This window comes from Sabethes cyaneus, chromosome 2, assembly GCF_943734655.1.
Source record: "Sabethes cyaneus chromosome 2, idSabCyanKW18_F2, whole genome shotgun sequence".
NCBI classification, from domain to species: domain Eukaryota; kingdom Metazoa; phylum Arthropoda; class Insecta; order Diptera; family Culicidae; genus Sabethes; species Sabethes cyaneus.
In genome coordinates this window covers 162,928,986-162,944,228 of record NC_071354.1, presented here as the reverse complement: position 1 = coordinate 162,944,228, position 15,243 = coordinate 162,928,986, and the positions used below count along the sequence as shown (strand labels likewise).

At 39.3% G+C, this 15,243-nt stretch overlaps 1 protein-coding gene and 2 pseudogenes across 1 annotated transcript in view; 1 reads left to right on the top strand and 2 right to left on the bottom strand.

Annotated features, from left to right (window-relative positions):
* Positions 1-8,976, bottom strand: part of LOC128734297 (putative mediator of RNA polymerase II transcription subunit 26) — a 49,321-nt gene extending 40,345 nt beyond the window's left edge. Inside the window, exon 1 of the mRNA XM_053828406.1 lies at positions 8,467-8,976. Coding sequence (XP_053684381.1) covers positions 8,467-8,841 — 375 coding nt within the window. The 5' untranslated portion in view covers positions 8,842-8,976. The remainder of the gene's footprint in view (positions 1-8,466) is intronic.
* On the top strand, positions 8,868-10,881 carry LOC128736270 (probable ATP-dependent RNA helicase DHX35; annotated as a pseudogene).
* A 110-nt stretch (positions 10,882-10,991) lies between these two features.
* LOC128736269 (cytosolic Fe-S cluster assembly factor NUBP2 homolog) lies at positions 10,992-13,614 on the bottom strand (annotated as a pseudogene).
* Between the last annotated feature and the right edge of the window lie 1,629 nt (positions 13,615-15,243).

The window sequence follows — 15,243 nt, the reverse complement described above, 5'->3', positions numbered from 1 at the left end:
ATGAAATGGATGGAGTAATGACATCGTTAATTTTAATAGACAATGTATGCATATAGCAATCTGCTAGATGGTTGATTCCGTTTCGGTTTTCATTCAGCTTACATTGTTTGATGACTGAAGGGTTACAGTTTCGAAATTTAGGTTTAGATTTTAATTTTGATTAGAATGTACCTATTTAAAAAACAGACTGAAATAAAAAAAGTTTATTTTTAAACAGAATTTAAATTATTAGTTTTAATGCGTTACAAGACACACGACTTGTATTATCAATAATCAAAACAGCTAAGCAATTGGGCATCTCTGATACTTTTGATCACTGAAAGGTAAGGTGACTTTCAATTAAAGGTGTCAACCACCCCATTGACCTATACTATCGCAAAACGACTCGTGGACGAGAACATAAAAATGCAGAAAAGCAAAGATAAAATTTGCTCGTACAGCTCGACTAACACTGCAGCACAGGGATGCCAAAAAAGCAGAAAAATAATCGCCTAAAAAGGTTGATACATACCGGAAGATCTACTGAAATCTACTTTGACCACTTATACATTTTTACTGGTGCCTGGCGACGTGGAGCGCCGCATGTTTGATATAGGACTACGTTAGGCAGGTTTCGATGTACAGCCAACATGGTATAAAAAAATCAGAAGGGTTTAAGTGCTGATGAGTATTAGATTAGATAGATTTTTGCGACGGGACTTGGACTTGGATTTAGACTGAATGTTCCATTCTTACACAAATGTCACTTTAAAATTGTCCTATATCGTTGTTAGCTGTTTTATAATCGCCTATTTGTTATAATTGCCTTAAAGTTGGGGAATCGTGGTGCATGGAGAATTTGCAATTTCTTGCTTACGATTGATGTTTCACTGCTTACGATTGATGCAAAAATCTTGTTAATTCATTAAGAAATAAAAGAGTTATGCTGGACGATGGACGCATAATTGTCCTACGTCACATTTTGTCATTTCCGATGTTTTGATATCTAACGTTATAATTTGATAGGTATTTTTTAAATATTAAACCAAAACATGATGTTTATGCTAGAAAAATCCGAAAAAAATTGATGACGATTTGTCCAAATGGAAAAATGGAAGCATATTTGTCCCTCGGACACCGCATATTTTAGTTATCTTAAAAAGTTATCAAATTGTATCAAGATTGATTTTAGTTTTTCAGTAGAGGAACAAATAATAACAACGAAATCCATCCTCTTCTCCGCAGTAGACCAATCTTGTGTGAGGCCTTGGCCTTTAATGAGGTCAGACATTTAATTAATATTTTTATAACGGTAGTTTTTACAATCGACGAAGAGGACGATAGAAGAAAAGTTATAGTAAGTTATCAGGGGAGGCAAGCCGTGAAGAGAAAAAAGCCGCAAATCAGGTAAAGGTTGGTCATTGGAGCAACGCTTATTAAGAAGTGTACCGTTCCTGCTTATTAATATCTCGAGGAAATTCGGCGGAAATCAAACGGAGGCAAGCGAAAGACCAACAGAGCCACCGGAATGGACTGGCAGAATTCTACAAAAAATATAAGGAACCACAGACAATGGTATTGGTCTGGACAGTTTTTAAGATTTGGGAGTAGACAAAAACTATCGGAGCCCTTTGATAAATAGTCCCGTCTATCAACAAAGGCGATCGGCTCCTTGCAGTAATTACCGCAGCATTATCGCTGAGCAACACCGCCTACAAGATGGTCTCTCAGATTTTGTTACGTTGTCTATCCCCAACAGCAAGGTTTTATGGGGCTCGTGCTAACACGTATCAAATTTTCATACTCTGACAGTTCTGCCAGAGTTTTCCGATTTTTACGAACATTTTCCAGAAAAAATCTAGCAATTTTTTGGGAAACACCTTTTTTTGTTTGGCAAGACATCAAAGTTTGAAAGATCTAGACAAATCTAGAAGGTTGGTAACGCTGGTAGAACAAGGATGGTGCATCGTGTTGTCGTGAAATGGCAAGAATGGTTTTCTAGATAAACTGACGCGGCTGATCAGTAGAACGGATGCTCTCGCGCCAATTTGAAATTATTCAGAGGGTTGCGTCACGGTGATGGACTATCCCGTATGTTATTTGACATCGCAAAAAGTAGCCAACTCTTGGCCTTCGCAGACGGATTACCTACGAATGGAAAAAAAAAACACGAATGGCCAACCTGTACAAATGTTGGTTATATGCTGTCCTTACATGCTGTCGCTTGATTGGACTCAACTAAGCGGTAATCCCTGCCCCCGTAGTGGCCGGCGCTTTCGATGCTGTGTCACCGGCAAACACTCGCGGCCGGCAGCCGTCTTGCCCTGTATCATCTAGGAAACATTTGCTTTTGACACGGTAAATAGGTCTCACACCTTATCCCTTTAAGTTCTAGCCCACACAATTGTGTAGCTGAAAGCTTCTGGTAAAAAGGCTATCTAAAATCGGTCGCTAGACCTAAAAAGGACAAAAGTTGGACAACGTTAGCTGAACAGTTACACTTTATATTCCAATAGTTAAATTCGTTCTACAAAAAGTAGTTTTCCCCTAGTAGTAATTTTCCGGAACATTGCGGAAAACGAGCCGTCCTTAGAGGGTTAAAAGGGTTCTTCAGGGGAAGGATAGTTGTAATCCTGTGCCCCCATTCGGCACTACATGGCCAATGGACGTTTAGGGATTTATGTTCTATACTTGATATGGAGTAAGACGGAAACTTCCGAAAAAGTTGTGCCTTGATAATGCAAGAGTCCTGCAATTGCAGAGCACATGCGATAAACTTTCAGGTTCAGAGTTTTTATTGAGTAATATTAATGTCATAGAATTGCTGAGCCGTCGGAATAGAAGAAATCACGCACACCAACAATCTTACGGAGGTATAAAAGGCGGCACGAAGACGCAAACGAGGTCTGTTCTTGTCTATACAAATCGGTCCGTGGAGTGAGGTCTAGTGGCAGCGTTAGTCGATTAGTCAGTGTCGATCCGCGTTTTAACAATTCCAAACTAGTGGGATCTTCTGATCCGAAGCACGATCCGTCAGAACACTACACGAACGTTATTTCCTGGCCGGATCAGTCGATTGGGGTAAAGTGTAGTGAAAGTGTAAACGTTAAGAAAGCCCAGTCCAAAAAAACTGTACAGTGTACCGCGAGTGCGACAAAATGTCGGTGGCAACCATTTTGGACGCTAACTTTGAACAATAGTGGGGACTGGTGCTTTAATAATCGCCCCGACACCTAAAACGTTAAATCCCTTTCGACTGTGCAAAGTCGCTCGTGAAGTTATGTGCACGATTCCACTCCCGGACCCGAAACGCAAGGCCATACGTTACACGGCCGAGTTGCCATCCTCGATACGGCTTGCAAGTGCCGTCAGTGCCTGTGCCCGCTATCAGTGCCAGTGCCCGTCGTCAGACCCGTTTAGTCATCAGTTCCTGCCGTTGAAGTTCCTATGTCGACCACCGTTCGTCCCGTCCGCAACGAGAACGTAAAAGTTATTGAAATATACAAAATTAAACCAAGTAAGCGAGTATGCATACAAATCCCACCGTTAAAAGTAATAAAATAAAAATGTATGGTCTGCCTAATTTAGCTGTTTTGTGTGTCATCAAAATTACATGAAAGTCCTTTAGCTTAGTTTGTTCACTAGTTAACGTTTGAAAGTTTGCTTCGCACACGCTCAGAGACCAGACGCGTAAAAAGGGTTGAAAGATAGCCCTTGTTATCGAAAGCGCCTTCAATATCAAGAAAAGCACAAAGTGCCATCTCTGGATATTTGAGTGATTTCTCAGTTAACGTCACTAAGCAGTGCAGTCCGGTTTCCCTAGATTTACCGTGTAGGTATGTATGTTGATTTACATGTAACGGAGAGTTTTTTAACCGTTATGTGTGCGATAAAAAAACACCTTTAGCAGGGCGACAAGAGTATCCGGGTAACCAAAATTGATTTTCATGAACTATTGTGAACTATTTCATATAATGAGATGAGTCACGTTGGCCATTCCGAAGTAGGTTCCTGCGGGGTCTTGGGTGACTAGTTTAGGGTGACTAGCTAGGTAAAATCTAGCAGGTATTAAGGTTCTTGGAATTGGTTCGATAGGTGATTTTTTTAACATGTTAAGTGTTTTGACTGGTTATTTCGAAAGTGACTTCTACAATATCACAGATGATAGCTTATGATTAAAGATAATGCTTAGCATTATCAAAACGGCCCTATCAAAGCTAAGGCAAAGATGCTCGAGTCAAAGATGTTGATACCTGATCAAAACGGTTCCAAAAGTATAATCATCCGTTATACATTTAGAATCAGTTCAGAAATGATCAATCAGAACTAAACTGGCCGAATCAATTCGAAATGTCTAAAAAGATCCGCTAAACCAATTCTATAATTGGCTTAGGCACACAACTGACAATCTGTGACCCCACGGAACCCAATTCTGGAATGGCCAATCCGATTTAAAGTGACTAATTTACATCATTATGTGAAAAAAGGTCCACATTGTCAAGTTCAAGGCCACTGATAACCATACAGCTGATATTCTTTCAACACAAGCCCACCGTTTACCCGACACTGTTCCGGAATTACAGATTCCCGGAAACTATTTGTTATTTGAATGCCAAGTGCTTTATTTTATCAAAACTAGGGTATTTACTGCTTCGTCGTAATTGCCTATTTTCGTCCAATCCAATACAAATTATTAAAAAATATCGGTGTTTTTATGACACACAACGCAAAATTTGTTATTCCCCAATATATTAGTTTGTTGACTATCATACGCGATTAATCAAAGTGAGCTGAGATCTATTTAAATGCTTTTTTTCATTAAACAATTACTAGCAGCCAAATTTCCCAAGTTTTTTCGTGCGACGAAGAAGAAAATGTCGACTAATTGTTTCAATTTCCGCCACTCGTAAAATAGCGTTCTCATGCTACGCCTTGTCGTTATTCTGTAGCCGGGAAACTTGCATGACCAGCAGAAATTTTTGCAGAATAATATTGGTCATACCGTCCTACACAAATACATGCCCGCTAATTTCGTAAACGTTGTTGTGATTTTTAGTTCGGACGATGAAAATGTTGATGGACGGATTTTAAAACGGTACGACGAATTTAAGAACTAAAGTCAGTTGCGTAATTTCAATAAAATGCTTTAATAATCGCTTTTTAGTGAATTCAAAGTGTACGGATCGAAAGGTTAGTGTGTTTGAGTCAAATCAACGCAAGAACTTTTGGAGTATTCATTATATCCATCCAAGAAGTGATGAAAATTAGAGTGGCTTTACCTTCTACGACGGGAATTAGAAAAAACCCTAGATAAATGTACGAATCAAATGCCACTGGTTTCATCCAAATCGGTTCAAAATAGCCAATGTTATGAACATAGCAAATAATGCGTACTCTTATCGCCCTCTTACGTAATAAAAAAAATCAAGTGCCTCTCATTACTAATCTCCTTAATGGATATGCACCGAATTACCTCAATTACTTAAGATCAACTAGTTTAACGATGTCACAAAATTATCTTTCAAATTTAATGAGTTATAACTATTTTAAAAGGTGCTGCACACATAACGGTCTCATTGCGGATAGTTTTTTTGATTAAAGACGTTTTAATGTGCGGATTTAGTTATCCATGATTTTCTCCATCAGCTTAAGAAGCGTTGAAGTCAGACTTATCGATCTGAACGCCTTAGGCATGGTTTTGTCTTTTTTGTCCTTTTAAATATAAAATGATTACAGCCATGGAAATATCGTTGACTAATGATATTTAGTCGATTTCTAACGCATTTATAGCTATTTTTTCATATCATAAAAGGGTCGCTGTTTTGGCAACATAGTAAAGCAAAGCCTTGGGTATAACCGTCTTTAGGCTTTACCCTTCGTTATCGATAAAGTTCGCAGTCGGTTATTAAAATACAGGACAAGGGCTAGTGTAACGATCCTACTGCCTCCAGCAGCACAACCCCGTCGTACATACGACGACTGTTAGAGAGGAATCGAACCTCGAAGCCATATGGGTGGTAGGTCGAAATCCTACTGTATATTGTTAATAACAGCCTTAACATTTTAACACTCTATTGACTTTTGTTAGGTAAAGCTCGTAAGGTGCTAATCCCTTTTAACTTTAACCTTTATTAGCAAAAATACTTTCAACGTCTGTAAGTAAATCATTATCTATGTATATGGGAAGCATTTGGTACGGGAGGTCCACGCTTTCTTCCTTCCCCTTGATTTCAATATTCACTGGAGAGTGGAGACACAACTTTTGTAAGAAAATGGTGTTGATTATTTTTAGGACCAGCCTAACTCACTGGGGGAAAATACACTCTAAGCGCAAAATAAAAAATACGCATCTAAAATTTTCAGAAAGGGAACGAGTACAGTTTGAACAATATCTAAGCACTTTTCTAAGCATCGGGGTATTAGATTTTGACAATTCAACCATTTAATTTGCTTAAATTCGTCTGGAGCCTGGACGATCTGGAGCCTCTATACATTATTTCAAAAGGAACACATTGAAATCGGAGCATAAAATATAAAAAGGGTACAGATTGGTTGATCAATTGAGGGTTAATGGACACAGTATAAAATCGAAAAACGGTAGAATAAAACAAAAAACAAAAATTAAATATGTTGGAAAATTATAATGTAAATTTTGAGCTTGATTGGAAAAGGAAGAGCAGTACATTTATAAACAAAAAATATTTTTACGTTTTTATTATAGTGTGCCCGGAAAAATATATAATATAAAAAAATATTCTTTCGTATGTTGTCCAAAAAAAATCTTAAGAATAACCACAAATTTTCATTTAACTCTTCTCCAGTCCGAGATGTAGCCGTGATCTACAACAGCAGCCGAGTAATAACAATAAAAATAAATATAAATGAAAAACAGAAAATAACGAAAACCGAGAGAGTAAAGAACTATATAATTATTGCTGGCACCGCACTTATTATAACAGCAGCTAGGCGTCACCAGCAGCTTTGATGGCACAGGAAAAAAAATTAAGCTTAAAGTAAAACCAGAAATAATAACAATAACCATAATCGGGCGAGGTTTTGTTCAGCCTGCATGTATTTGAGTATGTGTGCGCGGTAGAAACCGTAGACGAAAAGATCTACGTAGTGGCGTAACCGGGGAGGGTCGAATTTTACAGTAAATGAATGAAAAGAAACAGATTATTATGACGAAAAGACGAATAAGGAATGATCGAATAAATAAAAAAACTAGCCAAAGGAAATATGTATGCCATGTAACAGTGCTAGAATAATAGAAACAGTGTTAGGTAGGGGAAACATCCGATGCTGCTGAGAAAAGTGCGTAAATGAATTAATATAGCCTGAGAAAAATATTTTAGGGCTTGTGAATTTTCATGGGATGGATGAGTCAAAAAAATAATAAATCGTAAAAGCAGAATGTCTTAAACGACTACTGATTTTTGCAATATAGGTAGTGAAATTTTGTTTTGACTCTTGAAACTCTTTTTTCAATATTATTTATAAAAACTATGATTAACATGAATAACGATAATATTACCTAAGATTCATAATTAAATACAGTCGCAATGAATCACTGATTATTATTATACGTTTGCCTGTTGTTTCAAATTTTTTAGCATCTAAATAAAATAAACTTTTTCAATGGTCTGCAGTAGAAAATTAGGTAAAATTGATTTATTTTTTATAGTTAGTTTTTATACAAATGTAGTAGAAATTAGGCACACTTCCACTCATTCAATTCAATAATTCTAATATTTTAACTCGATTCAACCGCTATATAAAATGCTAAAATATTCTAAACTTCCGTAACTTAGAGCGTTAATTGTCAATAACCAAGAAAAGTTTTAAGATAGCCCAAACTTAGTTTTAAATTTGTAAATTTGTTTGGCAGTCATGTAAACTTATAAAAGTGCTATTAAAGGTCAAAGACACTTGACCGAAACGTCACTAAAACTTATTTCCAGAATTTCCTCCTGTGAAATGTATAACATTAACAATGATCGACGTGATCGCTGTCGGTTCGATTCAATAACATTGTGCGGTTGTAGTAGTGAAAGTTGCCACTAATTCACTACTATAATATTATGGGTGGCGTGTAAAGTTTCTGGAAAATGTGGTTTGGATTCACCTTTGACCGAAGAGGGCGGTAAATTCAACACTTTGACTCTGGAAGGAAACTCCATTCTTGGGACACGCTGTTTTCGTTGGTGGTAGGATGAATGTGTAATGTAAATAAAAACCGCCCAGCTTACCCCGTTCCCACCCGAAAAGCTCAAGCATTTACAAGTTTGTATGAGTGAAACAGTCATCACCCAAGCTCTGCTGGGAGCATGCGTATGAGATAGACAGGGAAGGATAATTAATTTTATTTTAGATGCCAGATTTTCTTCCTTGCATTCAATAGTTGATATTTAAGAAAAATCAAGCTATAATAAACTTCACGACGCGTTGCAATATCTCCCAATCACATTTGAAAAAATCGCCACATACCTTGTATTGCTGCAAGGTCAATGACTCCGCTTCGGCAAAGTCGTTATCATCAGAATCAATCGTTTCTATAATATCCAGTGGTTCGTTATCCACTGGATCGTTAGATATTTGCTGTTGTTGAGGTTGTTGCGGCTGCTGCTGAATCCCAACCGGATGATTTCCATTTCTCATTTGCTGCGACTGTTGAGGCTGCTGCAGTTGTTGCTGATGTTGATTTGGAATCGGTGGCTGTGGGGGAAGATGCTGCTGCTGCTGTAGCTGTTGATTGTAATGCATTTGCTGTTGCTGCTGAAGAGCATATTGGCGATTATCTGGCTCGGCCAGCAGCAAATCATTCCAGTCTGGTTCTGATTTAATCGACACAGGTTGCTGCATGGTGATACGGAGAGCACTTTCACGAAATGAATATAAAAGTTAGCGTAATTTGTACACTTGCACTGCACTTTTCCACGCGATTTGAATGGATTAAGACAATTCTACTAATTAATTAGTTGGGAAGGAGTAAATTTTTAGTCTGACACAAAAAGAGCACCTCCTACCGCGCTGACGTTCCGGACAGAAGTAAACATGGTAAACAAAATGGAAAAATGTCGAGCCAAAGAATGAGAGAACGTCAAATATTTGACAACCGTTTTCGTTCAAAAATCAGAGCTGTGCATTAATATGCGATCGCTTTCAGTTTTCATAACTAGGCGAACAAAAGTGACGACAAGTTCGACAAGTAGTTGGCGCCGCGGTTAAAATGTTGATATTTTTACTTCATGCTGTCAAAACATATCCAGCTTTCCACGAGCGATAATGGCGGATATTGAGTACAAGTGAGCACAATCTTTTGACATTCATTGGAGGAGCGTCGTGTTCGCCCTGACGGAGTTACTATGGAAACATCCATGATTGTTTGTTGTTCGAGTGTAACAATGTAAACATTGTTTAATTTTGCAGATCGCAAGGTCGCATGTATCCTACGAGGTGTTTTATTTGCAAGGTAAGGTTTTGTTCGTCAGGCTCAAAAAGATATAATAATTTGGACTACACTTTCAGAACCTTGTCCAGACTACGTGAAGGGAACAGTGGAAACGGTAATGAAAATCCATCGTAGTGAGAAACCGGGAGACATTCTTGCGTTCCTGACGGGGCAGGAAGAAGTGTTAAAAGCACTCGATCTTTTGCGTGAGCATAAGGAGGCTAGTGGGAAGGATGACTTGACAATATTTCCCATGTACGGAACGCTATCCAACACGGATCAGTTGATAGTTTTTTTCAACGCCCCTAAGGGAGTTCGGAAAGTTATTTTAGCTACAAACATAGCGGAGACATCAGTGACAATTCCAGGAATTGCTTATGGTAAGCCGGCTTGTAACTTAACTGCTTGCTTGAAACTGTTAAGAAATTCTAATGTCAACTACTTTCAGTTATTGGTAGTGGATTTGTAAAGTTGAACTGGTATTCAGCCGAGAGCACCACTAACAGTTTGGTAATAGTACCGACTAGCAAAGCAGCCGCGGAACAGCGAGCAGGCCGAGCCGGAAGGATTCGCAGCGGAAAAGTCTACCGTCTCTATACCGAAGAAGAGTGGGACAAACTACCCGATTATACTCCACCGGAAATGCGCCGAACCGATCTCTGCAGCACGGTTTTATTTCTTAAAGCATTGGGAATTGATAACATCTTGCGGTTCACGTTTCCTTCACCACCACCGGCTAAGAATCTGCTGGCTTCACTGGAGACTTTGTTCGCTCTGGATGCACTCGACTCCGATGGAAACTTAACGTCCCCGATTGGTTATTTCCTAGCAGAAATGCCTATAAATCCGATGTTGGCTAAAATGCTGTACAACGCCGGCGAGATGGGATGCTCAGAGGAAATTCTTATTATAATAGCCATGCTGCAAGTTCAATCAGTTTTCTCAAAACCAGTGAGCGGCCAGGCGTCCATACGAGCCCCTATTGCGAAGCGTAATTTTGAAGTTTCTGAGGGAGATCTGATCACACTTTTGAATGTGTACACAGCCTTTGTTGCAAATGATCGCACGAAAGAATTCTGTGGACGAAATTTTTTGATTTATCGTAATTTGAAACGCGCACATGAAATCAAAACACAACTTTGCAGCATACCACTGCTTTCTTGTGGTGACAATGTGGAAACTATATGCCGCTGCATTGTGTCGGGATTTTTTCCATACGCTGCTTATTTGCATCATTCTGGGGTTTACAAAACGGTACGAGGTGACACAGAGCTTTCGATTCATCCACTTTCGGCATTGTATACCGTAGAACAGCCACAATGGGTTGTATTTTGTGAACTTTTGCATACTACCAAATTGTTTATAAAGGTACCGTTATTAAACAAGAGTGGCTCACAGAACTGGCACCTCACTATTACCATAAAGTTACGGTCGTAAGAGATATTTTCTAAGCCTTAATATACTTGGAGTTGCCAAATAATTTCTTGTATTTTAATTTGATGACCAGTTTGGATCGTGGAAGTTTCGAACGTAAAAATTTATTTCAAATTAAGCTTAAGTTTTATTGCTTTTCCACTGTTAAAACCTTAACAATATCTCTCAGCACTTGTGACGTGGTACAATCTGGTAGTTCATTCACACATGCCTTTCCCGTACACCCCAATCCACCAACACGTGGATCGATCGGTAACGTCCCCAAGTGGGGCACTTTTGCCAGTTCTGCCAACGCTAATCCACCTCCCGAAGAGAATATATTCGTACATTCGGCACAATTGGGACACAAAGCCGCTCATATTCTCTACAATCCCAATGATCGGTATCCCAGTTTCTTACAGAAAGTTACTTCCTTTCGGACGTCTTCCAAGGCCATTTCCTGAGGCGTTGTCACAATCTGCGTTTACTCCCTTCAAGTTTTCCATGACGGTGATGTGTTCGTCCGAAAACCCCGGAGGAGTATCGATAATGAGATAATCCAGCTCATCCCAAGCGACGTCCTCTAAAAACTGTTTGATCATTGCAGTCTTCTTAGGTCCTCGCCAAACAACAGCTTCGGTTCGGCTCTTCAATAGAAAATCAATCGACATAACGGCCAGTTTCTTTTCGGCACTGGTATAAACTGGTACCCATCCTTCTTCGCATTGGTGAACATCGTGATCCTCTAGTCCTAGCAAGAATGGAACGCTGGGACCGCACAGATCAATGTCTAATAAGCCAACCAAAACGAAAGTGTTGATTAAAAAACATGATTATATTTTGCCAATTCAAATGACTCACCTTTTAACCGGATTCCGATAAGGTTAACGCGATCTGCAAAATTAAACAATGTTTACATTGTTACACTCGAACAACAAACAATCATGCATGTATCCATAGTAACTCCGTCAGGGCGAACTCGACGCTCCTCCAATGAATGTCAAAAGATTGTGCCCACTTGTGCTCAATATCCGCCATTATCGCTCGTGGAAAGCTGGATAGGCGAATTCGAGCAAAACTAAGAGCAACCGTTCACTACCTGGTTGTGATTATTGGAACTACAAAAAAAGTGCAATTCCCAAAATGCTTGCTGGCACCTATATGGAGCTCAAGTTTAAAAGTAATATTTTACTGAATTAACAACAGTGGGAATGATGAAAATGGATAATAAAGGTAAGAAAATGCATTTCCTTTCATTTGATATATATTGTTTCTGATTCGGGAGATTATTAGAGCTTCGCAAGTGTATTTATGTTTACGAACTGATAGGTTATATGTTTGGCTCTTGGCGCAGGTGATGCTAATCACGAAAATAAATCCGTTAGCATTTGAAAACACATTGGAATGCACTGAAGACTGAAAATAATTGGTGTTTTTCTGTCCAGGATATGTAAACTTTACAGCAGATTCTATGAACTTTTGTTTCATCCGGAGCGAAATCCAACATTAACATTTTTCTGCCATAAAGTTAATTAATTCGAATATTTTCACTTACTTTAACGTAGATAAACAAATTTCTTCCAATATTTCGTAATCTAAAATCCTGACAATTGAAACGGTTAATCAAAAACTGCATTTTATTTCAGTTTTTTTCAAAAATGTATGGAGTTTGACAGCAATTTTACTTTTCATCACTTTTTTTATGCAGCGCCTCCAAGCGGGCGATAGCTTGTCAAAAACGCCTATAGAAAACTGAAATCATCCGAAGTGAATTTAAAATTGTTTTTCAAATACGCGCTTTAGAATCTATCAAATGTTATAGTTGAGTGAGAAAATAACATATACATACTATATTGTTATTTGTCGACCAACATTTGAAAGGGGCGGATAAACTAACTGTCAAACAGAACGGGTGAGAGTTAATTTTTGCTGGAGCAGCATATGAACTCTCACTCGTTCTGTTTGACAGTTGGCTTATCCGCCCCTTTCTAATAATGTTAGTCGACATTTGCCTGCATTTTATTGCTGATTGCAAGGAAAATTGTGCCATCCAAAGTGCGAAATCGCTCATTAAACTGCGATCCAGCATTAAATCGTTTTGGTATCTTCGGCGCACTTTTTCGTTACATTCCAAGCAATAAGTGCGCTGTCGACTCTTTTGGTAATAACACTCCGCGTAATAACATAGCGGGTCGACTCTTTTGGTAATAACATACCAAACGAGTTGAAAGTCCGAATGTATCACCGTGGACCCCCGTTCGTTTGACCGTTTGTAATATAAACACTTTTTAGTTTGAACCCCGCTGGTTTGCACCACGTGCAAATTAAAAATGGTTCAAATGTCATTCTCAATATGACATCATTTGCCCATAAACATGCACATAAACACGATTTGTTTGTACTGATCTAGAGTGATCTAGTGAACTAGATCTAATTCTAGTTTAATCAGTTTCACAATGCGTTTCCCAACGATTACGATAGAAATCCGATAGGAGAATAACATATTCGCTGCTTGCAACTACCAACTAAACGAGACTAAGTCAAACCACCAAAACAATAACAAAGAGCAGGGCGGCCAGTTCATACAAGTTTCAGCACATTTAGGGTTGCTAGTTGTTCAAATTAAAAACGAACTCCGTTAGTTTGCAAGAGGAATCGTTCAAACGAACGGGGGCCCCCTGTAGTATAATCCATATGATTCTAGTATTACCTTCTGGCGGGGCTTGCTGACTAGAAAATGATTCCGGAATGCGCTGCAAGTACTCAGTCATTCTTAATGGGTCTTTGGATAGTCAGTAGAGCTAATACCATCTATAACCCGAAACTAAGATAATTGCATAGACTAACCATCAATGCAGTTAACTTTTTTTCATATCACTGCCGGACAGTGGTAGATAGGTTACACACACACATACATACATACACACACACACACACACACACACACACACACACACACACACACACACACACACACACACACACACACACACACACACACACACACACACACACACACACACACACACACACACACACACACACACACACACACACACACACACACACACACACACACACACACACACACACACACACACACACACACACACACACACACACACACACACACACACACACACACACACACACACACACACACACACACACACACACACACACACACACACACACACACACACACACACACACACACACACACACACACACACACACACACACACACACACACACACACACACACACACACACACACACACACACACACACACACACACACACACACACACACACACACACACACACACACACACACACACACACACACACACACACACACACACACACACACACACACACACACACACACACACACACACACACACACACACACACACACACACACACACACACACACACACACACACACACTCAACAATTATTGGACTAACATTCTTTCCCGTCTCACCAGGACCCGCATTCGGACGTGACCGGCGTCGGAATTGATCAGCATGCAGGCACCTGATAAGGTTGCACAATGAGAAACAGTGTGTTGTTCCAAGCATGCTTTTTACAGCCATCATTTTGCAATTTTCATCGGTCCTGGTCAAAAACGATGTAGCAGCACACGGGCGGTATCCTATGCTTAAGCGGGGTACGCTGCTGAAAAGTAATGGGTAAAAAGATAGGACAAGAAATGCTCAAGAAATCGATTTCGTTTACGATTTCTTAAGCAGTACGCACTTCATAAGAAATATTATTTCACGTTCAGATGGCGCAGTTTTACATGCAGGTGAATTAAAACGTCACTTTTCCGTACGGAATAATATCCGGCGCAATTATTACCACAAGAAAAAATGACAGGTGGTTGCTTGCATTGGAGTTGTCAAAATTTCTTCGGTAAATAGCAAGATTTTTTCTTGAGCTGTTTTCTTTTCAGCAGCGTACCCCGCTTTATGCTTGAACGCATTCATACCAACGGGGTTCATATTAATAATGTTAAGATTAAGGAAGGTCATTCCAGCGGGGGTACATGGAAAAAGTATCAAAATTCCACGGGAATGACACTTCCTATACCAACCTGTACAAAAAAAACGTAGCCAACATAGAGCGGGCCCAAGCTGACAGCATCATAGATGGCCTCAAGCTGACCACCGAGTAGGATACAATAGGTTAAATTTTGTTAAATAGTTTTAGTTTGATTTTAGCCAAAGTTTAGCATCACATAGCATATGCCGGGTAGGCAATTGATGCGAAATACATGAAAATGGTTAGTTAATTTTTTTTGTGAAATCGTTTTGCGTTTGCCGCCTTTTTCATGTGAGCAACGAAAATATGACGTCATATCAGCCCCCTGCAAAATTAGCTTCCCTTCAACT